The sequence below is a fragment of the Chiroxiphia lanceolata genome, chromosome 3 (genome assembly GCF_009829145.1).
Source record: "Chiroxiphia lanceolata isolate bChiLan1 chromosome 3, bChiLan1.pri, whole genome shotgun sequence".
Taxonomy (NCBI): domain Eukaryota; kingdom Metazoa; phylum Chordata; class Aves; order Passeriformes; family Pipridae; genus Chiroxiphia; species Chiroxiphia lanceolata.
In genome coordinates, this window is record NC_045639.1 from 93,035,095 (window position 1) to 93,057,884 (window position 22,790).

The 22,790-nt window shown below is 38.3% G+C and overlaps 1 protein-coding gene across 1 annotated transcript; it reads right to left on the minus strand.

The window, feature by feature from the left end:
• Window positions 1-2,256: 2,256 nt before the first annotated feature.
• On the minus strand, window positions 2,257-22,744 carry FBXO9 (F-box protein 9). Its single transcript, XM_032683212.1, has 13 exons — window positions 22,420-22,744; window positions 18,560-18,637; window positions 17,419-17,577; window positions 16,933-16,990; window positions 13,940-14,039; window positions 10,847-10,977; window positions 9,400-9,514; window positions 8,751-8,869; window positions 7,816-7,906; window positions 6,740-6,835; window positions 5,779-5,872; window positions 4,900-5,054; window positions 2,257-3,638 (listed from the first exon to the last, which is right to left on the minus strand). Exons 1-13 carry the CDS (start codon window positions 22,420-22,422, stop codon window positions 3,530-3,532), a joined length of 1,308 nt encoding a protein of 435 aa, XP_032539103.1. The 5' UTR covers window positions 22,423-22,744; the 3' UTR covers window positions 2,257-3,529.
• Window positions 22,745-22,790: the final 46 nt, after the last annotated feature.

A 22,790-nucleotide genomic window follows, 5' to 3' on the forward strand; every position in this document is an offset into this window, starting at 1 on the left:
TGGGGATGGTACTACGTGGGGCCAGGAGCTGGATATCAGTGATCCTTGTGGGTCCCTTCCAAGTTGGGATATTCTACAGTTCTATGTAATTTTAACACCTCTTACTGTCTTGAATGATAGGTACACATTGCCATGGTGCACATGGACCCTTTCAAGTGGCCTACACTGCCAGAGCTGAAAGCAGTTTTAGCTGGGAGAGAATACCACTTTTATACATCCCCAGAAGTTCCATTCAATTGCAGACTAGTTCCTCTTCCAAATCCTTTGCTTCAGTCAACATTATATAGGACTTCTGGTTCTAGCAATTATTTTAAGGACTCAGGAACTAGACTCTGGATGGGACAGAGGCGAGGCAAAGCCCTAACTGTTCCTTTTAAGCAAACAATTATGCAAGCCATTTTAATAAGCAAGCTGCTAGTCTTAGCGTAACGCACAAAGCTTGAATCCAGACTGACGATCAAATGGAAGTCTTTGATTTCTTTACAGCTGCTATTAATACTAAGTAACATGTAACATCCATTCTGAAATCCAAACTGTTTTGCAAATGTATGCAAGCTTTTATGTTTTCCTCATCTTGGACAGTAGAAAAAATGGCAATGCACCTCAATAGTTCATCCATTTTAACGTCAATAAAAGTTTCCAAATGTACTGGCACACATTCCAAAGGAATTCTTTTCAATTAAAAAAAACTAAACCCGACTCTATTGTTCTCTTTCTTTAAACAAAAAACCTTGTGCAAACACCACGTTTTTGAAATTGTGACCAGCTTAGCTCAGGGTTATCGAGTGAATCAGGAGCTGAACTAGCAGCTGGAAAATGTCTGCCTGCTGGTCCTTTCCTCAGGGCTCTGCAGTTAGTCACCTACAGCCCACATTACACACAAAGGTTTAACTGGTGCTAATCTCCAATTAGACTGAGACAAATCACCATAACATCTGATCACCTGAGCATCTTCTGTCCACAAACCTGTGCACTCTGCTGTCTTTAATCCAATACATAGAAGAGATCTACAGCTCTGAGAACCATGTTTCTGTTACCTCTTGTAGCTCTCCTTGCATTTTTATAAGGGAACTTGTTGCAACTCCCTTCAATAAAGCCTGGGGAAAAAGGACTCCATAGGTGTACACTTTATTGTTTTATTCAAATTACTAATAATTAGTAAAGGACGATTTCCCAGTAGTAAACTAGTTATACCAACTTAAGTCATTATATGAGAATAAACAGGACAATAAAAATAAATTATAAGAACATAGAGCCTCTAGTTATTATAGCCTTGGACTACTGAAAAACACTAGACAGAATGAAGGAAAAGCAACTAGTCACCAATTCTTTGCTGAAACAAGTAGTATGTTAATAGTTGGACACGAACAAACAGTAGTAGTATCTGCTGATAAACTATTTTAAAAGGTAAAAAGCTTGACTTTCTAAATGGAGAGGAACAAGCATATTCATCATAGCTCAGTCTCACAGATAGAAGGCTCACATAATTTTCTTGGTGAAGCAGTATTTCATATAATCTCAAAATAATCATTGCTTGAGACTTCTGATGAAGCAACATCTCAGTTTGTAACTAGCTAGCTTTTCCTTTACGCCCACACTATTTCAAACACATGCCCAAGGCAAGAAAAAACAAAAGGTCAGAAGAAGCAACTAAGTTGTGGTATGAAAAGAACTCTGAATTCAAAGGTTCCTGTATGACATCCAACGCAGTTATTGGAAAAAACTGTACCTCAACTAATAATCAGTACCACCTTCTGACTCTTACGGCAAAATTTTTGGCATTTCTCAGCAGGCAGAATCCAATCTGCATCTTTCACCCTGAACAAAAGTGTAGGTAATTAACATCTTTCCCTGTGTACAAACTTGGCAATATTTCAAAACGTGAAGCTGATACTCTAAGCAGTTGTTTTGCCTTTCAGCAATGAGAACACAATACACTCCTTATTAAATATTGTGTACGAAGTAATAGTGCAACTGTGGTCAAAGGACATAGGGTTGTAGGCAGAGCCTTGTTACACTAGGGAGAAAACTCATGAAGTCTCAGATATACACATCCTCATTCAGAACTCATGTACCTGAAAACTACTCTACTTTCCTCAGATAACCTGTAAGTAGTGTAATAAAAAGTCATTAAGAGGTTAATTCCACCCATCAGTCTTGCCTAGCATGTAATTTATGCATGGTAGCTCCTAACTAATCACCATTAACCATACAAAAATAATGATTTCTTGGGAAAATAAGAAATTGCCAGTAGGATTGCATGTTCAAAATCATGATTTATTGATGTATTTTTAATCACGTAGCTCCTTGCAAAGATACACTTTATTAATTATAGAACAAGTATAGTTCTTTCCACAGCTTTCACATTTTAGTCCTCAAGTCCAGGTCAGTATTTTGAAACAAGATGATCAAAGGTAAATTATGCAAAATGGCTTAAAAAAAAAGTACACTAAAAAGCTTCAGTTCTTCCAGAATCCAAGATACACACATAATAAGCAGCATTACAATGTCTGCACTACACCCCCAAGCGATATATGCAGGAGAAGCAGCATACAGCACCTGCCCCAAACCTCAAGGTACACTTCATGATTAGCAGTACACAGCACTTCAACATCTACAGCAGCCTCAAAATTTATCTTAGTACAACAAATGCTCAAAGGGTTTACAGCATCTGTAGCGAGGTTAGATGAAGGGTTATAACACATCACAGTCACGTCCAAGTGAGCCCTGCTTACCTGTGCATTCAAACCTGACCAAATGTACCAGCATTTCACCCTTGCACTGTGACACTTCCTGAGCAGGGCCACATACCTGCGAAATCATCCTACAGTACAAGGGAACAACTCACTGCCCATATCCCTCTCCCCTCCACACACATCCCGCAGAGAAGGCAGGCTCCACTGAACTTCTACCAAGACCAAATTACATTCATAACCAACTGACACCACTGCATTGGTGGGGATGTACCTCTGCAGATAAATTTTATACCTCGTGCTTGCTTTCCCTTGTCTGATTTTCCTTAAGGTTGATGTTGACAAAATGCCAGATCTTAAATGCAAACAAAAGAAGTTTAATTTAAAGAAAACATTTATTTGAAGTTAAGTCACGCAGTTTAACAGATGACAACTTTCTCCCCTTCACATTTCAAGCCTTCACCAGAGACCATACACACTGTCCCATGGACAGTGAGATTTTCCTATGATTCCTTTTGAACAAATCAAATATCTAGACAGATGAAGACTCACATTTTAAGCAGACTGATTTATAAAATCTGTTTAAAAAAATCCCAAACCAACACAACAAAACAAAACTTTGTTATCAAATTCTTCTCACAAATAAAAGGTGTTTAATACTCCTAACTTTGATCTGAAAACAAAATCCCTGCCATTCATAATCAAATAGAACAAACTGCCTTCATAAAATTACCCAGAATTTTAAAATGTTCCAAATATATACACATTTATAACTTAAGTGCTTATTAGCTACAACCTTTTACTCATGCAGAAGTTGTGAGAGGAGAAGGTGTTTCTTAGAGTGGCTTTTCTGAAAATGCAGTAAAACTCTTCACTCGTGCAAAGAACAAAGGGGTGTACATTTTGTCAATGTCGAAAGTAGTAACAGCTGTCTCACCAGTCGATCTGCAAAGAGCATTTTAGAAGTTAAATCAGACACTAGTTGCTGTTTAAGTCCCTCAACAGTACAGTGTGTGCACCAAACTAGAGATGGAATGAAGTGCCTTTTGTACTGCCTTGTTCTGAAAGCATTTGAATGTTGGTTGAATCACATTATATAGAATTCACTTCTACTTTCATATCAAAGAAACCACCTTCCACTCTTATTATTAGCTCCAACACTTGAAACAATGCACGATTGACTTAAAAAAATCCCCTTTCATTTGTTTCACTTAGAACCCTGAATTTGAATACAAAGTGACAGTAAAACTTGCATGTTTACAAAACTTTAAAGAAAAGGAACTCAAGTATTTCTGAACATCAATGACAAGCATACATCCTCTTAGCTGTGTTTTATATTCATCTTTATTCTAGTTTCAAAAGGGCACCACCATACTGAGAGCTAGAGCACAACCTGAGCAGTACAGAAGCTTCATGCTGAAAAGAATGTCTACGATATTGCCACTTCTTCACAGATTAAGTAAGACAATATTGGTTTTTGTAAAAACAATTTTTCTGTTTAAGGACGTTACCTATACTTCCAACCACCAGCAATTTATTTCCTAGATTTTATATTCTCACAGCTCAACAGCTGAGCTATGTCCCTATATAAATACTGAATATAGAGATTAAGACCATTGGAAGACAAGGCCTAAATCCACCCAACGTCAAACATCTGGAGAGCCAACTTGCCAGCAGTTCAGAGCATCAGGTGCAAGAGCAGTGGTCTTGGCTCTTGCCTGGTTAGTGATCAGAACAGCTGGTCACAAGCCCATACTCTGCACTGCTGAATCCTATAGTTTGCAAACATTACAGTTCTCACATGATGAGTGCAGACATCTCTAGATTGCACATCCACAGTGGAAAACATACCCCTTCAGTGTGGAGCTTCAGTAGCACACACACTACGTCATTCAACTCTGATGCAGTTCTGAAATCAACTGTGCATAAATCCTTTAAAAGGCTAAAATACTGCAGTACTATTAATTAGGAAACTTCCCATTATCATTAGACCAGGTTACTAAAATCTTGAGATTTCTTAATGTAAGAGTTCATTATGATATATTAAATCTGGACCAGCTACTGTTTTCAGGACATTTTGTTAAAGCTGCTTGAGTCTCAGCATCTTTACATCTTCTCTACTTAGTACCGAACAAATAACTGAAAAAGATCACATGTATTTCTACATATAAGTATCTTTCTTGGGTCTTGTTCTCCATTTACTCACCTGTAGGTTATGTGACAAGAATGATGTATCCACACAAGTTTGTTGAACGTCTGGCGCCCACTGGAGCACAACTGTAGTCCTACATGAAAACTGTGATCTGTTTCTTGTGCGGGAACCCGGCGGAAATACCTGTATTTGTGGTAGTCAACTGGTTTCTGTACAGAGAAATAAGAAGTTTCATGACCTACAAAGAACACTGTGCAACTATTTATCCTGAGGCCTAATAACTGCAAGGCCAGATTGTTAAACTCTCATACTTAAAACTAAGTACTGCTATTCCTTGAAAATACATAAAGTAGATGTTAATGATGGAAGAATTTTTCACAGAAAGCAATTTGAGCATGGAAGATGCCGCCTGGAAAGTGCAAATTCATTGTAACACTTCTACCTCCTCACAAATTTCTCTTGACAGGCACTTTAGTAATTAGAAAAGTTTGTGATGTAAATGAGTTGACCAAATCATTCAGAATTCAATTAACAAATACTGCTTATCTAGTTTTATTTAATGCTGTGGAACCTGACTGCACACAGTCAAACCTGATCTCAAAAAATGACCTCCTTCATCCTTCCTTCCTGTTAACAACGTTGACACCTAATAGCACCACACACGGCAATTAAGCCTCAGGGGGAAGAACCGTTGTTCAATTATGAACATGGTATCTACTTACCTGAATAGAAGATTACAGATTTGGGGAAAAAAATATGAGAGATATCACCATGCTTATTTACATTTTATTTTTAAACAATTTAAAAAATCAAAGCAATATTTAATGTTTTGGTGTAATGCAAATCTTTGGGTCCTGTAAAATATTCAGTCTGAGAAAAAACTTATTAAAAAGCCCCCTCGTTCACCTATTTCTCCTCTATACTTTTACCTACCTCTTCCTTTTTCTTCATTATTACAGCAAATACTTTGGTTTGATTGTCTGTTTCCTGGGAAAGGCGATAATGACCAAGCAAGATTGCATCCGTTCTGGAAGGTTAAAAGGACAATTATGTCAAGGACATAAAAATATCCTGTGTTTCAAAAGAGTGAAGTACTTATAATACAAATATCAGCAATGAAATAAAGACTGACTGTATATCATAATTAAGGAAACTATTTCTTATTTCCATTTAGTAAAGTGCCAGGCTCATCAATGATACTAAACAATGACAACATTTTGTGAAGTTGCTTCTAATTTTCCTAAATAGGACAGTAAAGATAAGTTAGTTAGTTCTATCTGGCCTACTGCTAAGTATTTTTAGATTTCTGGTGAACAGCTCAAATCTGTTATGAAGTTGCAAATGATTTTCTACGTTTTTATGTGCAAACATCAAGAAGCAACAACTTAGCCATATCTCATAAAAATCTTCCCTTTGGTCAAGGAAGTGTGAAAAAGCAGTCAGTAACAATACAGTGTCTTTAAAAGAATTCTAAAACTACCAAGTTAATAGCATGTATGCTTCCATCTGCTTCCCTTAAAAATTTAAAATCACATAACCCACAAAGGAAATCTAATGACAATATCAGGCCACTAGAAAGAAATATATCTTTGCACAAAGATCAACATTTTTTGTAGTTCTGTCATGGCTGGGCTTCATGAACAAAGATTTGGGAAGGACTCTACCCATGTTTGTTGCAAGCGCGTTGGTGGCTAAAAAGGCCAATACGAGATAGGCATGGCTGGTTGCAAAAGGCACAGCAGAAAGACTCCTGTAGTTCTATAACACAACATAAATGATGTATTTTTACTCTTGTTTTGCTAAGTCAGAATACGGAATCTGAGACAAAAGTAAATAGAAATTGCTAGGTAAAGCAAAACGAAAATTGTAGAGCCAAATACTTTATCTCAATAACCTTGTGTTTTTAGTCCGTAAGCGAGGAACTATAGATTGAGGATCTTCAGGAGTTGTTAGCATCATAACTTGACCATCTGGAAAGAATCTCAAATACCTGCAAAAATATAATTACACAATACAAATCTAGAAAACATATCATTTTGCTATTGGTTTTGTTTGTTTGTTTGCTTTTAAATTCACTGGATGTTACCTTAACTGGTAAGAGCACTCAAAAACACATTTCTTCACATATAACAGAAAAAGAGATCATAGAATCATAGAATCACCCAGGTTGGAAAAGACCTCTGAGATCATCAAGTCCAACCCTTGATCCACTACCACCGTGGTTACTAGACCATGGCACTAAGTGCCACATCAAGTCTCATCTTAAAAACCTCCAGGGATGGAGAATCCACCACCTCAGAAATCAAGAGAGTTTTGAAGATTAAAAGATCAAGTTATGAAGAGCTGTGAAAGAGACGAGAAGTTCAGAAGTTTTGTCACCTCCATCAAAGCAAGGCAGCTATCCTAGCATCAAAACTAACCTCAATTAAGTTTCTCCATTCCTAGCATCAACTGAGACCAATGCAACACAACCCTAGTTACAGTACCAGTACAGAATGGACAATGTCATATGGACTTTTTCAGGTTCTGTGATCTGATCAATTTTTACACTACTCAGATACTGTGCTGATGTTTGTGAGACTGTAGCAACAGTCATGAGATTCAATGATTTCTATGAACAGTTTCCAGCCTGAACTGTGTCATGTATTATATCAGAAATGTAAAGCAGAAGTGGTTTGGGGAAAGAAATCTATAGCAAAGTACTACTGTTGTTACTGTTTAAGCTTTATCCACATGACATGGGATAGCTGAGGATGAAACGTGTTTCTAAGTTCACTTCTACTTCTATAATTTCTATTCTAACACTAAATCCTATTTCTTAGAACCTATTGCCAAAAAATACACACAGCTTTACACACTGTAGCAGTTCCATTCAGTTTTACAGAATTATTAGTGTCTGTGATATCAAGGCCTGGATATAAAGAACTTAAGAGAGAAACATTTCACTCACTCATTGTACAACAGCTCTACCTGTAATATTCCACTTGGTGCCATGCTCTATAGAAACCATCAAGAGATTGTTCTCCTTGACGTATGTATTTTGTCTTGCTGACATAGACACCTAGAGAAAAGGAAGATATAAGTATATGAAAAAAAATTAAGAACATAAAATATTTAAGACAAAATACCAATAATCTAAAAATTTTGAGTATACTTTTGTTACTTAAATACATGAAAGTTCTTGTTATCATCCATTGCACCTTTCCTTTCTCTTTGCAGATATTCTACAAATTCAAATGCACAAATAAATTCAGCTTAGGTCTAACAACGTCATAAGCATCAAACTGATGCCTTAAGGTCCATCTGTTTTTTTGATTTTTCTAATTTTTATAAGTTTTACAAGTAGTTATATGGTAGAAGTAGATTTAGAAGCAGCAGCATTTATTCCCTTACCCTTAGCATAGAAACTACACACATTCTCCAACCCTTTTACCCCAATTCCCCATATCAATATCCCCTGAATTCCATCAGAAATGTTTAGTCTCTTATCAAGGTAGGCCTATTCTGTTTAGAGAACACTTGTACTTTGGCCTAAACCACAAAAGTACAGTCAAAAACTGGGTGAACGTGTGCCCTTTGTGCTCTGAAGAAGATGAAGATTGACGAAGAGGTGGTCTCAAAAAGACCCCAGCCCCAATTCCCAAGGGGCAGATCGGGGGTGGATCAGGGCAAAGGCTGGGGGGTGGATAAAATCAATGATTGGATGGAGAGTCTTATAAAATTGTAACATCTGAGACAGAGGGGGCATGCATCTTGTAACCAAATTAAATCCTTTTCTTATCTCATCTCCAATTAAATTGCTTTGGAGGTTTTTTTCCTCAGCTCCTCTAGGCATCAAAAACCACCTAATTGCTTCTGTCACAGTTACATACACAGTTACAACTATTTCCAAAAGTACAGCTTACCATCAAATCGAACACGAGGCCTCTCCAAAAACATTTCCCTCCAGGAGGCATATGGAACAAGTTTATTGCAGCTCCTGCCCCATATTTTCAAACAGACTTGATGCCAGATTTCAGGATCTCTAGTGAAAATGAGAAAAATACAAACCCCATAACTTCTCTATAAATCTTGTTTAGCTTTCATATATCAAAGTAACACACTCTATAATTTAGTTTGGATGCAACTGAAAGAAACTTTCTTCAACAAGAATAGCTCATAATTTAAAATCATTGACTAATTTACTTAATCCTGGAGTATTTGAAAGCCATTTCCTCTTTCCAGTGAAATTCAAGAACACAATGCCATTTTCAGCCAAGTGCAGAACCACAATATTGCAGCAGCCTTCCCTGTGTGGCCATATGAGGATGACAACACAACAGACCATACTTTAAAGACCTGCAACTCTAACATACAAACAAGGTAGAGCAAGTAAGACTTTCTGCTGCGTTTTTTATTTACAGTGAAGTCGTCTATCTAACATACTATTTAGTGGTGTATTCAAAAGCTGATTAGCACTGTGAGGAGTATAACATGAAAATGTCCATGGGAAGGAAAAGCAGGACATACTTGGCGCAAGGAGAAGCTTCACTCTAGATACATTATCTGCAATACCTGGCACAAATGTAAAATCCACGACAAACAAGAGATAATTGCTCCAATGATCTTAGATCCAGGTCACTTGAAACCACCCATCGGAAAATGTACATAAGTACTTCCATAGGCAAGGCTGCAAAGAGAAAAGGTATCCTGGTTAGATGGCAACCTGTACATCAATAAGTTATCTGTAATTCCAGGTTTGGCTTTTACTTTCCATAAAAATATCCTAATTTTTCACATTGTAGCCTGATGCCACAGAACAAAAAAAATATCTTTAATCACTTCACATTAGAAAGAAGTCACATAACAAAGGAACAAAAATCAAGAACTGAAACTGCATTATGGTAAGATGATTAGATAAAACACTGGTATGGACTACAAATATCCACACCTTTGATTATCTGTCTTAGCATCCATGTTTCTAAGTTTCTAGTAAACTAGAGGTTGTTAAGACACTTTGCTTCAGACACTGAGCACATCCTAAGGGAAAAACATTATAGTATTTCTGGTGAAGAATGCGGCCTTGGTCCTAAGCTTTACTTGTAGAAAGAAAAAAAATAACTACAAAAAATTGTCCAGGGGAGGGGAAGTAAATATATTCAGCATGTCAGTTACATAGCAGAGGTCTGATCCTGTCCTGTCAATAAAAGATAATATGGAACACAGGATATCAATTCAGCCAAATACGTTGCTTTGTATTGCCTAATTTTTCCTTGGGCTGCTGAGGTCTGTGACTATTGTACTACTGTGACGTCCATGAACACCTTGCTTCATTTTACTTTATTTTCTTTCCTTAACCAGAACAGAGGAGATTAGACCAAGATTTCCAAGAGCAACTGACAATTCAGGATGCAAAATACACATGCTTTAGAGGCATCTGTTTTTAAGAGAGTTCATAGCTTATATACACTCTCTACAATTTAGATCTCATTAGGAAATCTCAGGATAACTGTCCTAGAACTGGAGCACTGAAAATCATTAACCTTCAAAAGACTTTCTAGGTTTTTTATATAGTCTTGCTGAACTTGAAAACATATTTGTTGCAAAAATCTACAGAATCAGATAAAAACAGGAAATGCAAAGATGCATATTCTTCACAGAACAATTGTCTCTTACTTAAAAATTGTAATAAATATTTGCAAACCAAACAAAAAAAAATGGAAAGAAAACTGCAATTTGCTTACTTCAGCAAGACTGTTCCTACAGGTTGCTACATTACAGTATGACTCTGATCCTGAACCTTCTACTCAGTAGTAGTACTACATGGAAAAATGAGAATAAGATCTGTTTAGCTAGTTGATGATCTTTTTTTCCTTTATACCGAACTATAAAATTAAATAAAGAGATAGTGTGTGAATTTCTTTAAAGGTGACTTTTAAATGAAGAAGACATATGTTTTAATAGAGTGAAACATCTCCATAAATTCTGCCTCTGAACTCTTACAGTGTATTTTAAATCATACCTGAGATATGGGTCTGGCTGACATCAACCTCAGGCTGACAAAGTTTGACTGAAGACTCCTGAAGAGTTAACTGCTGCTGGAAATCCGACAGAAGATCAGCCATTTTGTCATCCTCTTTGTTATCCTCAATACTAGAAAAGGGGGAATGCCAATACTGTGATATTGGACAAAACACACCAACAGATGTCCTCATCTTGGCATCAATCCATTGCCTTACTCTCATTCAATAGAGTTGTTTCCTGTATGTTTTTAAAGCAATCTCATCTCATTTCATCATACGATAAAACAACTACTGCAATATTATCAAATTCATTTATACTTTGCTGGAATCCCTCTGACAAGAACAACTGGGGTTTTTTCATTTAATTCCCATCCCAGTTTCTTTCTGGATTTGAGAGTTCACGGTTCACCTTTTTTGTTGGTGTCACTGAAGAATTTCTTGACCTCGTGAAAAGACAAATCTCATCTGTCACTTTGTCTAAGATATGGTATATGCAGGAGATGAAGTGTCATTAATGAAAAGCTCTATTTTGTAATCCTTGTCACAATGTCAGATATTGAAAACAATTCTGGATTATTTTTTACTCTTGCATTATTCACTGAAGAGTTATCTTCAGTGGGTTTATTGAACAGTAATGAAGGAAAACTACATTTTTATCTATTCTGTAAACAGGCAGTTAAGAGATCTGCCAGTCACTTTTTAATACTATTCAATTCTACTCTAAACAAGCTTAATAGAATGAGCTGAGAATATAAGCAAGGAACTAGCAGACCTACCAACGAGTTTCAAAGCATCACAGAGAACACAATTATGTTTGGGCCTGTCATAACTAAGGCTACAGCAAGATGTTGCACTGAACATACCTTCCTTTATTTTGATGAATATGATGGTCAGTCCCAGTATGTGCAAGCTGCACTGTAGATTGTTTTATGTTTTATGTTTTATGTAATTGTGTTATGTTTTTTCTCATCAGGTTAATATGAAACACCTACAACAGTCCTTCAGAAAGCCAAACCACCACAACCAGAATCTTTTGAAAAAACACATCTTCTCTACAAATACTGCTTTTAAACAACAATTGAGAGTACTGGTTGGTTTTCCTTCACTGTCATGTAGTGCTGGGAACAATTCAGCAACATTTAAAAAACTGAATAAAATTTCATAGCATCATTTAGGTTGGAAAGGACCTCTAAGATCACTGAGTCCAATCATTAAGCCTGCACTGCCAAGTCCAGCATTAAACCATGGCCCTAAGTGCCACATCTACACATCTTTTAAATACCTTCAGGGATGGTGACTCAAACAGTTCCCTGAGCAGCCTGTTCCACTGTTTGACAACCCTTTCTGTGAAGATACAGAATTTCTCTAACATCCAATCTAAACCTCCCCTGGTACACCCTGAAGCCATTTCTTCCTGTCCTATTGCCTATTATTTGGGAGAAGAGACCAACCTCCACCTTGCTACAATCTCCTTTCAGGTAAAGAGCAATAAGGTCTCCCTTGAGCCTCCTTTTCTCCAGCTCCCTCAGCCACACCTCACAAGAGTTGTGTTCCAGACCCTTCACCAGTCTCATTGCCCTTCTCTGGACACGTTCCAGTGCCTCAATGTCTTTCTTGTAGTGAGGGGCCCAGAACTGGACAAAATACTCAAGGTGTGGCCTCACCAGTGCAAAGCACAGAGGGATGATCACTGCCCTGGTCCTGCTGGTCACACTGTTTTTGATATAGGCCAGGACGACACTGGCCTTTCTGGCCACCTGGACACACTGCTGGCTCACGTTCAGATAGGTGTCGATCAGCACCCCCAGGTCCTCTTCCATCAGGCAGCTTTCCAGCCACCCTGCCCCCAGCCTATAGTGCTGCCCAGGGTTGTTGTGATCCAAGTGCAGGACCCAGCACTTCACCTTGTTGAACCTCATACAACTGGCCTCAGCCCACTGATCCAGACTGTCCAGCTCCCTCCGCAGATCCAGCTCCCTCTGTAGATCCCTCCTACCCTCCAGCAGATCAACACTCCTTCCTACCTTGTTGTGAGAGAGTCTTAAAAGAGCAGAGAAAATGATGCTGAAGTAAAAAAATAATCCTAAGAAAACCAAGATTTTTACATTACTGTAGTGTATCATCCAGTAGTTTTCCTAGCACACAAATGCACAGCAAAGATTTCATGCCAGCAGCCCATTCAGAAACTAAAGTAAGAGATGTAAATAAAGCACTTAGCTCATCTTCCACTCTTTTGTATTGACTCAACTGCTGCACTGGAGCTGTATTGCCCTGGGACAACAAGACTGAACTAGTAATATCACAGGGATATGGTTGTACTTTCCTTTTTTATTCTCCATTTTAAAACTCTTGATTTCTTGTAGCTATCAGCAGCATCCATGGCTGCTGAGAGAGCAATGAATTGGGAAGCTCTGTTCCATAAGCTTGTCTTCACTAGGTTATGTGAGCTATAACAGGGGGTTTGGCACTAACCTGAATTCTGCCCGCAAAACACAAGTCTTGGACTCAGTTTAGGCCAACTTTAAGACGCTACACATCCAGTGAATTGAGGGTAGGGGTATTCTGATGCTTGTAATGGTGAAAGACTAGACTACTCAAATTATTGTCCTTGAGCTTCTAAATGTATTGCTTTACTTATTTAAAACACTCTCATTTAGTTACTCAGCACAGGAACAGTGAATAATTCCCTTGCTTTATTAAGATGCTTATTCCATAGTACGAAGCTTTTACTGATTAATCTTTTTGCCATCTACAACTCTGTAGATGATCCTAAATCTGAAAATCAAAAATCAAAATAAAGTGACTAATTTTTTTTCCTTTTTTAAGTAACAAAATAACTATTTGTAATCCTTTCACCTGAAATTAACTAGTTCCAAACAAGCCTGTTACCGTCTTTGAAGGACAATGTAGATAAGTCTTCCTTGGACTAATGCATCTGTTAACTTTCTGTGAAGCAGTCCACTCAACTGAGAGGAGGTAAGTTTTCCAGATATTAAGAGGCTTAAAACTGCATATCAGAGTAGACTACTGATATGCTTCAGAAACAAAGTATCATACTCCTATGCACTTGATTAGTAAATTTTGATACTTACCACCTCTTTCCAACTCCATCACCATCCGGGGACCGTGTATAGGTGATCTTAAACTCTATATCAGGTACAAGCTGCATGGCTAGACGATAAAACTTGATGGCTGGAAATAAAGGTTTGATATTTAAACATATCTGATGCCCATATTAGCTTATCAGGAGATTGTTTTCAGAGAGATGGCTTCAGCTAAAAGCACTAAAAAGGTGGAAAATGCCTTTGTCTGAGAAATCTTAGTCGAAACTGTTTAGGTTTAAATGAAATACAGAAGAGAGAAACATTAAGCACCTATTTTCAAAACTAAAAATGACATATACTTTTTCAGAATAAACAGCTATCTCAGGTGTGCTTCAGCTTTTACAAATTTACTTTACTACAAATTCAACTATGGAGTACAAAATTTTACATTAAAATGTTACAAAGTCCTGATGTTGTTTGTTGCCCAGCACTGACAAAGCTTTCTCAACACATCATAAAGATTTTAGGCAGTATATTTGTAAGTAACCATCAGGAATATGAAAGAGAAAAATTATGCAGGTACATGATGTTCCCGGTATAGTACAGGCATTCAGACATATACAGCATTACATACCTGAGAAAGATCAATAAAATATTGTTGTAATTTTAAAACTTCAACAACTAATGCAAAACAAGTCAACTTCCCTATGGCAAACCCCTTGGAACTAAAGAAGGCACAGAAGCAAGCCACTGAAAATGCTGAGGGTGAGGAAAGTAGCCTTGGCACACACTATGGGGTGTGAGGGAGAAAGTGACAGATTGGGTTTTGCAAACTATTCTTGCACACAGAGAAAGTAATTCTGCCTTTAACATTCCAAAGATCCTACAAAACTGAGTAGAGAAAGAGGTTCAGGAAAATCACCCTGTGGCAACAAACTGATTTAAGCTGCAGTACGTCTTTCTTCTGAGTCAGCTCTGTGAATTCTTCTTAATTTAAATGAATTTGCTGCACGCACATTCAATCTGTTTTAATATCAGTATTAAGATCAGTATTTATATGTCTCCTTGTATTCCCACATCGTGATACCAAGATCAGAGGGCAATTCTTCCACGGTTTTGACTCTTAAAAACCAAAACTCAAATAAAATATCAGTGAGTGTGAAGCTCAAAATTTGTCTAAGGAGTCTAAGAAACCTGAGTTTGGGGCTAGTAAGTGTTCCTATTTCCTTGAGTTCATGTCAGGACCAGTGACTGACAAGTAGTATCCTTTGGCTGCTGAGGATGAGGAATACCAGCAGCCAGCTAAAGAGAGATCAGTCTCAACTTTAGCATTTAATCTTGCAGACCAGACCTGGACTGTACTTAAGCAAGAATAAGATGCTGCACATAACTGTCTCACAAACGTCAGTTATCAGCAGATTTCAGAAGCAGGCTGAAATGCAACTAGGATTCTGGTGACCTGGGCCAGGTCAGCAAATAAAAGTCTGGTCTGAAAACAGATGTCCCAACACATGCTCGGTAATATATCTGTGTCTGGCATAGGACCATGTCTCTAAGGTCTCATATAGACATATGTGTAGAAACAGTTCAGTTTAGCTTCTTTAAATCTCAAATCTAATTCAATTGAGAAAGATGGATTCATACTCATGCAATCCAGATGCCTGGAACACCTTTGTGAATGCCACTCTTGATACTTCTCTTCCACTATGTTTAACATACAAGGAGTGCACTCATGCTGATGAAGCTATAGCTTTTATTTTATATACACAATCTTTAAATAGACTGCTTTCCTCACTTTTTTTTAAATTCACTCAGAAAGAACCTTCACAATCTACTGCATGATTTCCTAAATGGTAGATTACATGCCAGATTTCTAGTTCTGACGTACTTTTTTACTGTGCATTTAATCCCACACTCAACATACATTTGCCTAATGTAATTTTTCCCTGTAAAAACATGTAATAAATTAGAAACTGAGGCAACTCATGTTATTACCTACAGAGGACTCATATTTCTCTCTGTTTATTTGAGATATAAAACAACAATCAGAATCCCCTTGCAAGAGAAGGAAATGTCCCAGGGTGGAGAGGAAATTTTGTATTCAGCAGGTGGTTGAGTTCAGGAGCTTCCAGAGTACTCTCAGACTTGCATATCTTAAATTTTTTTGCACCTGCACTTTAAACACAGTGGCCAAAACCTGCAGTGGATGAGCAGGATGGCAAGTTAAGTTCTGTTTTAGTTTTTCACAGGAAAGAATTAGAAAACTGGTATCTCCACTACTGACCTATAGGCCTTGGCAGTTGGGTAAGCTTCTTATTCTATATATTCTGAAAACTAAATATGAAAAAGAAAACTTTGAGTTTCCATTTTTACTAGTGCTGATAGCAAGAGGGCAAGCAAGCTAACCACCTTAAATATTTATGGCAAGCCTCATAAGACTACCAGATTTAAACACTCACTTTAGGAATTCTTAAAGGGGCTATCTTAACATGTTGTAGTCATCAAAAAAACTAAAACAAAAAAAAGACCCACGAAATAAAACGAACCAAGCAACCAAACCAAAAAACCATCATATCCTCCTCAAAAAACCCCATAAATAACCCCACAACCAAACAACAAAGAATTCCATGGATTAAGTAGTTCTGTTCACAGTGGAATGCAAAAGCTGTGAACTTATCGTATAGTATATTTGCTTTGATTAATTATTATGCTAATTTTACCTTACAGAAGTCACGTAAAGAAGCAATCTATATGAAGAAGCAATCCAGGGCTTCATTAAATTGCAAGATTTCAAGATACTGTTGTTTTGTCTGAAAGCTAGAAATTCTTTCCTTGATTTCACTTTAGCTTCACCTCAACTTTAGAACTGTGATATGATGGTTCCTTTTAAAGCATGTTTGTTTGTTTATCTGAATAACTGAGCTCTCATATTGCTATTAGCCTGTAGTTTAAATTCACTGGCATCATGCAGACTTGCACATAAATCAGAGGGTGTTAGATTCCTCTAAAACAAGGGTGTTCATTGTAAACTTCTGTGTTACCTTCATAAAGAGCCCCATTTCGTTCTTCTTCCACTGCCTTCAGGAAAAGTTCTTTTGCCTGCACAATAAATTACACAGAACATTTCTTAAATTCCTTATAAATACAAGTGCAATGTCCCTTGACTTAGAATTATTTTTATCTTACCTACTGTACCCTATGAAGGAGATAATAAAATAATTCCATAAGAAGACATATTCACGTGCTATAAGCCATAACTGAAATTCACAATCAACAAACTATCCACATTCCAGCTGCTTATTCCTTACCTGCAGTCTTTCAGAAAGTAGACTGTTAAGGTGACACAAAGCCAAATATAAAAACAAGAAAAACCAGTGTAGGATTATGGAAGACATTTGTATGGAGACAAGAGGGTAATGACCTCTGTTGTTTCACTAGGTTTAATGCAGCATTAGCTTTTAGGATAGTTACACTACAACAGTTACACACAAATAAAATCTCAGAATTATACATCTATTTTTCTGTACCTTTTCCTCTTTTGCTATCTCCTGTTTCCCTCTGGCATCTACAGACTTTACTCCAGGTCCTCTTGAAGATGCTCTGCATGGCAGAGGTTCCAACCCACTAGAACTCACACCTGGGGCAAGCTCAAACATCCACTGAGCTCTGAACATCTGGAGCTCTGCCTAAAAAACATGATTAACTATGACTTAGTATCACATATTCAGACAGTACGTATTCTGAAGAGAAATTATAAAGTACAAACACAAAAAAGAATTTCAAAATTATGCTTTACATTTCCAAGTCTTAGATGGCTTCAGTGAATTCTGACATAGAGAGTTAGCAATTGTTTCACAGTAAATTAAAACAAGTGCACAAGTACTTGTTCAGTCTCATTCAATAACACAAGTGCTTTTTTCTGGACTGTTCACCTCAGAAGAAAAACGATGGTATTTCAAGAAGTGATTGTCAGTACAATGGTTACAACCTTAGATTCTATAGAAAAGTGTTCTCTCTAGACACGGTGTTTGTTCTTGTTTGTGCAGAATTATCTTAAGCAAGAAATCAATTAGCTCTTGAAACTCAAATGTAGAAAACCCAATTTTCTGTATACAAGCATACTAAGCCTAATAATTAAGGGGGTCGTTTATACAGTATACAAATAAGGTCTTATTCCTTTCTCTTTTAAAAAGGACTATACTTTGAGGAAAAAAAAGACAAGTTATAATTCTTGTCATTCATTTTTTTTAGCATCCTTTAAGTTATATTTTATATATCTCCTACAATCATCACGACTTCTGTGGAGCAACTACACAGAAATCTAGTATTGTAAGAAAATGCACTTTTCTATTAGACTGCTTTTATCAGCTTTCTGGGCCAGGAGAGAGTGACAAACTGGAATTTCATCCATGCACAAACTGCGGTCCAATTTCTACAGTTCTTCAAAGAAATTCCAAATCTGTCACAAACTTTCTTTTCATCTACACGGATAACTGAAGACTGAACTTGACGCTTGGAACACAATGCAAAATTGATCTATCTCACTTTTGGAGGGACAGACAGATTAAGCATTTTTCAGATCAACAAATTTGTGGTAACTAAATGAAGATAAGTGATGAAGTAACAGTAGTACTATGTTTGTAAAAAACATTAGCATGAGAGACATACCTGAAGATTTGCTTCACCAGATCTGTCATTGTCATCGGTTCTCACCAAATCAGTGTGACAATCTTCTTCAGCTTCTGCCTAGTAGAAAGCAGTCAAATGTGATTATAGAATCTGCATAAGTTCCTACAGCACATTCACAAAGCCCAACTGTCATGGTCACACGTTAAAAACAAAAAATTAGCATATTCCCCTTTTGATGGTAAAACTTGATTCTAAAACCACTAGTATTGATTGCACTTCCCTATTAATTCCATGAAGGTAGGGTTTGCATTTTAAACACCTTAATCCAACACAGATTACTTATGTATCACTTGAAGGCTTCCATGCATCAGTACACTGGCATCATACCTGAATAAATACAGTCAGTGTCTATGTCAAAGCATAGAACCAAAGCTTCAGTATTAAACAGTAGGTGCTTCATACAAGAAATTAAAATTTAATCACTATCTTCTCACTTTAAAGAAAACCAGTAGTTTTGATTTGTTTAATATTTACAAAAGCACAAGAGACCAGTGCTTTGAGTAACAATAGATACTTCATGAAAACTATGGGACAATATGGACAATCTCAAAATACACACGTGAAACTAAACAAGAAATGTACTGGAAAATAAAATGAAAAACTAGCGTGAGAGCTTGGCAGCTGGTTTTATTTACATTTCTGCTGTGAGACAGGTTAAACAAATAAGACCTTAAATAAGACCTTTGACTGAACAGGGCTCTACATAGGGAGTTAAGACTATTAGTTTAAGAGGAAAACTTAAAAAGATGCAAATGAATTCTCGTTATACTAAGATTTATGTAATATTTACTAAAACAAAGGAAAACTAATTCTGGGTATCAGTGACAAGCCACTACAACGACAACAGCAGCAAAATGTCAGTAAGGAAAAAAAAAAACAAAAAACTCGATTAAGACATTTGTTTAAGGTTCTTCCTGCAGCTGAAGTAAACCGGTTTTTCTACCATTCTGCACTGAAATTCACACCTACAGTTCTGGAAGTACATAATGCAAAGTGAGATTACAAGAAGGCAAACCTGACATTATCACAACTACTTACCAAAGTTTTGTTTCCCATTCCTTCCTATTACAGACAGTGCTCAGACTTTAAAGTGACATTCTGTCAGTGAGGTTCTACTGAGCTCTCAAAAAGAAATCTCTATCTCCTGCACAATCAAAGTGCATAAATCAAAGCATTCTTGTATTCTGAAAATTTATAAAATTTTTTTATACCATCTAGAAGTTTTGATCAAACCACAGAATATTGGCAAACTTGATGGGAAGGCAACATTTAATCTCTTTGTCTTGGTGACAAGCACCTCCCTAAAGCTCAGGTGTACCATTGCCTTCAGTTTCCCCAACAACCACAAACTTACTGGCTTCTCATCTGTAAAACTAACTGAAGTCTCAGTTAATTTATTGTTTACAATTGATAATGCAGACAGGGTTGGTCGGTTAAACAGACATTGTATCTGTTTCTACATTCTCACTTTAAAGCTGTACATTTTTAATTTCCCAGTAGAGAAAACAAGTGAGCCAGAATACTCCAAAGCACTAGCAGCATTAAATCTGAGCAAGGAGTAAATAACTTGGAATTTTCATGGGCTTTGATTCCAGAATTGAATTGCAGGCAGTTAATGTCCTACGAGTTACAGCAGTCCTACCACATTATTTTATCATCCAGGAAATACGTCTATGTTGGGCAAGCAGAGATAGCCCAGGGTTGAGCTAACACTGAAATGGATGTCTGTAAGTGCGTTACCAGGGCTGACAGAAATAAGGCCTGATTCTGCCTCCACAGAGTGCAAGGCCTTCTGGTTTGCAGCTGAATTATGTTCAATCAGCTTTCAAGTCTGGGCAGAATAAGCCTGGTTTTATCTGCAAAATGCAGAAACTAGCAATTTCCAAACTAAATCGACACGCTATCTGCTTATGCATAAAGTCACGCCCACTAAAACCTTTAACTCATGGAGTCTGTAAACAAACTAATTTCAGAGTAACAGTTAAAATTACTTAAAAAGTTTACCTCATGTTCATACGTTTCACTATGAAATCTGTTAAACTCTTGATTTTCCTCCCATTATCTCTGTTCAACTGCCCTACTTCTTCACATCTGACTCACAGTCAGATGTGGTTCTGGACCAACTGCATCCAAAATGTCATTTGATGCTCTTTAAAACCTAAACCTCAATTCAAACAAAAATTCTATGAAGACCTAGCCTACAGTCTAAAAGCTGTCAAAAAACATCATGAAGTTGATTACAACTAAAGCTTTAACTTTTGTCATTACCTCCTCTATACTGCATTCATGTGTGATCTGAAGTCTCCCATATCAAAGGTCTGTCTTCTCTCAGCAGTAGAAGCCTAAGCGGCCACCCCTCTAAATTTACCAGTAAAGCAATTAATTCACATTGCTACTGCACACTTAACTGGACTGTAAATCTGATCTCTATTAACAACCCTTCCACTATTTATTTGATCCGCTGAAACCCTAAGGTTTTGCTAGGACAAGTTGAAGCAAGGACCTTCAGTAGGAGGTAGATCATGAGATCAACACCTAAAGCACATTGTAATGCGTAAAAATTGGCTCCTTGTCCCTACTCTGACAATACTTAAGTTGTAGTTATAGTTTCTAAAACTCACAGAACACTGTACTGTAACTGTTACTTAGTAGATTAATCCAGACTGTTCATCTTTATGCTGCTGACCTCACTCCTGCTACAAGTCAGCTGTTACACGAAACAGTGACTTTATCCTGATAGAAAGCAAGACATCATTGAGTGTACTGATCAGTTTGACTAATTTTCCATAAGAAAAGTGGTAGTCTGTCAAGCCACCAAAAGGTCAACATGTCAAAAGTAAACACCTGAATTAAGACTGCGACCTGTAAAAAAAGAAGTCAGCTGAGTAGATTCAATTCTGATTTGCTTGCAAAGCTTTAGAAATCATTTACCAAATGCAAAACTAGTTTATCTGCACAGTTTAGTTTTGTTTTGCAATCAGTAATTGCATGCTGATTTCCTCAGAGTACAACAACCGCTTACTAAACTATGTCATGTCAGGTCCTTTAATAGTTCTGATCTCTGTTTCAGTAAAATAAAGAAAGCCAAGATCAGAAACACTCTGAAACTGAGTGTCACCAGCTGAACAGGGCTATGTGCAAACTGAACAGAACTCAGGGAGGAGCAGGTACGACAAAGTGACCGTCAGCTAACATTCTGCTTGGTTTTATACAAAAAATGAGAAAGAGGCTCCATTTTTCTGTCAACGTGTTAGAAGTAACACTGTGTTTAAAAATAAGAGTTTTAATCGTAGTGGTGAGTCGTTTTAAGCACCCCTGTGTGATATAAATAGTTTAACTTTAAATAATCGAGTTCTCATCATGGATACTTGAATCCATATTGAGATGCAGTCAAAAAAGCAATACTGAACCAAGCAGTATTTCTGATACGTTAAATGACAAACTTAGATAACTGGAGTGCCCGGCCGACAGAGCCCTTTAAATTACAGAGTGACTGTGCGCCACCAGATTTTTGAGAGGAGGAAAAGGTAGGGCACGCTTTCTGTAATGACACAGTGATTTGTTGGGTGTTCCTAGGGTAGAGCTCTGTCGCTCTCGAACCGAGCAGCCCCACTCATCAGCCCAGTATCCTCTGCAGGAGGCGGCCGTGTCTCCCAGTGGCGGGGTGGGATCACGGCACGCTTCCCACAGGCATCACTCGGTGCCCGCGGGCGGGCAGGGCAGGGCTGCCTGGCAGCGGCTCGTCCCAGGGGGCCGCTCCTGGGCACACCCGCCGTGTCCCGGTCCCGCCCGGCCGCCCCTGCACGACGGCCGAGCCCCCGCCGCCCGGGCCCGCTCACCATGCTGCCGACGCTCGGGCGGCGCTGTCCCGTCCCGGGGGCCCTGCCCCCCTGCTCGGTCCGTGTGTCCTCCCTGCCCGCGGGGGGCCCTTAGCAGAGTTCTCGGTCGGAGAAGCGCACCACGCAGCGGGAGTCCCTGCGGGCCCTGCGGACGGCAGCCATCTTCCCGGCGAGCAGGGCCGGCGGCGGGAGCGGCGGGACACGGCCCGGGCGAACCCGCCAGGTCAGAGCGCCGCCTCCCGCGCGGGCCGCTACGACACGGCACGGCGAGGACTCCCCGCCCCAGCGCGCACCGCGGCCCGCACCGCCTCTGCTGCCCGCGGCGGGGCGCGCAGGGCCTGCTGGGGAGTGTAGTCCACGACGGTACCCCG

Bases quoted from the DNA above. Each gene is read 5' to 3' on its own strand.
- FBXO9 (XM_032683212.1), bottom strand. The intron at 5,873-6,739 runs GTTATTGAGATA...TTAACCTTCCAG, and splicing joins TTACGGACTAAAAACACAAG to AACGGATGCAATCTTGCTTG. The intron at 5,055-5,778 runs GTAGGTAAAAGT...TTCTCTGTACAG, and splicing joins TAATGAAGAAAAAGGAAGAG to AAACCAGTTGACTACCACAA.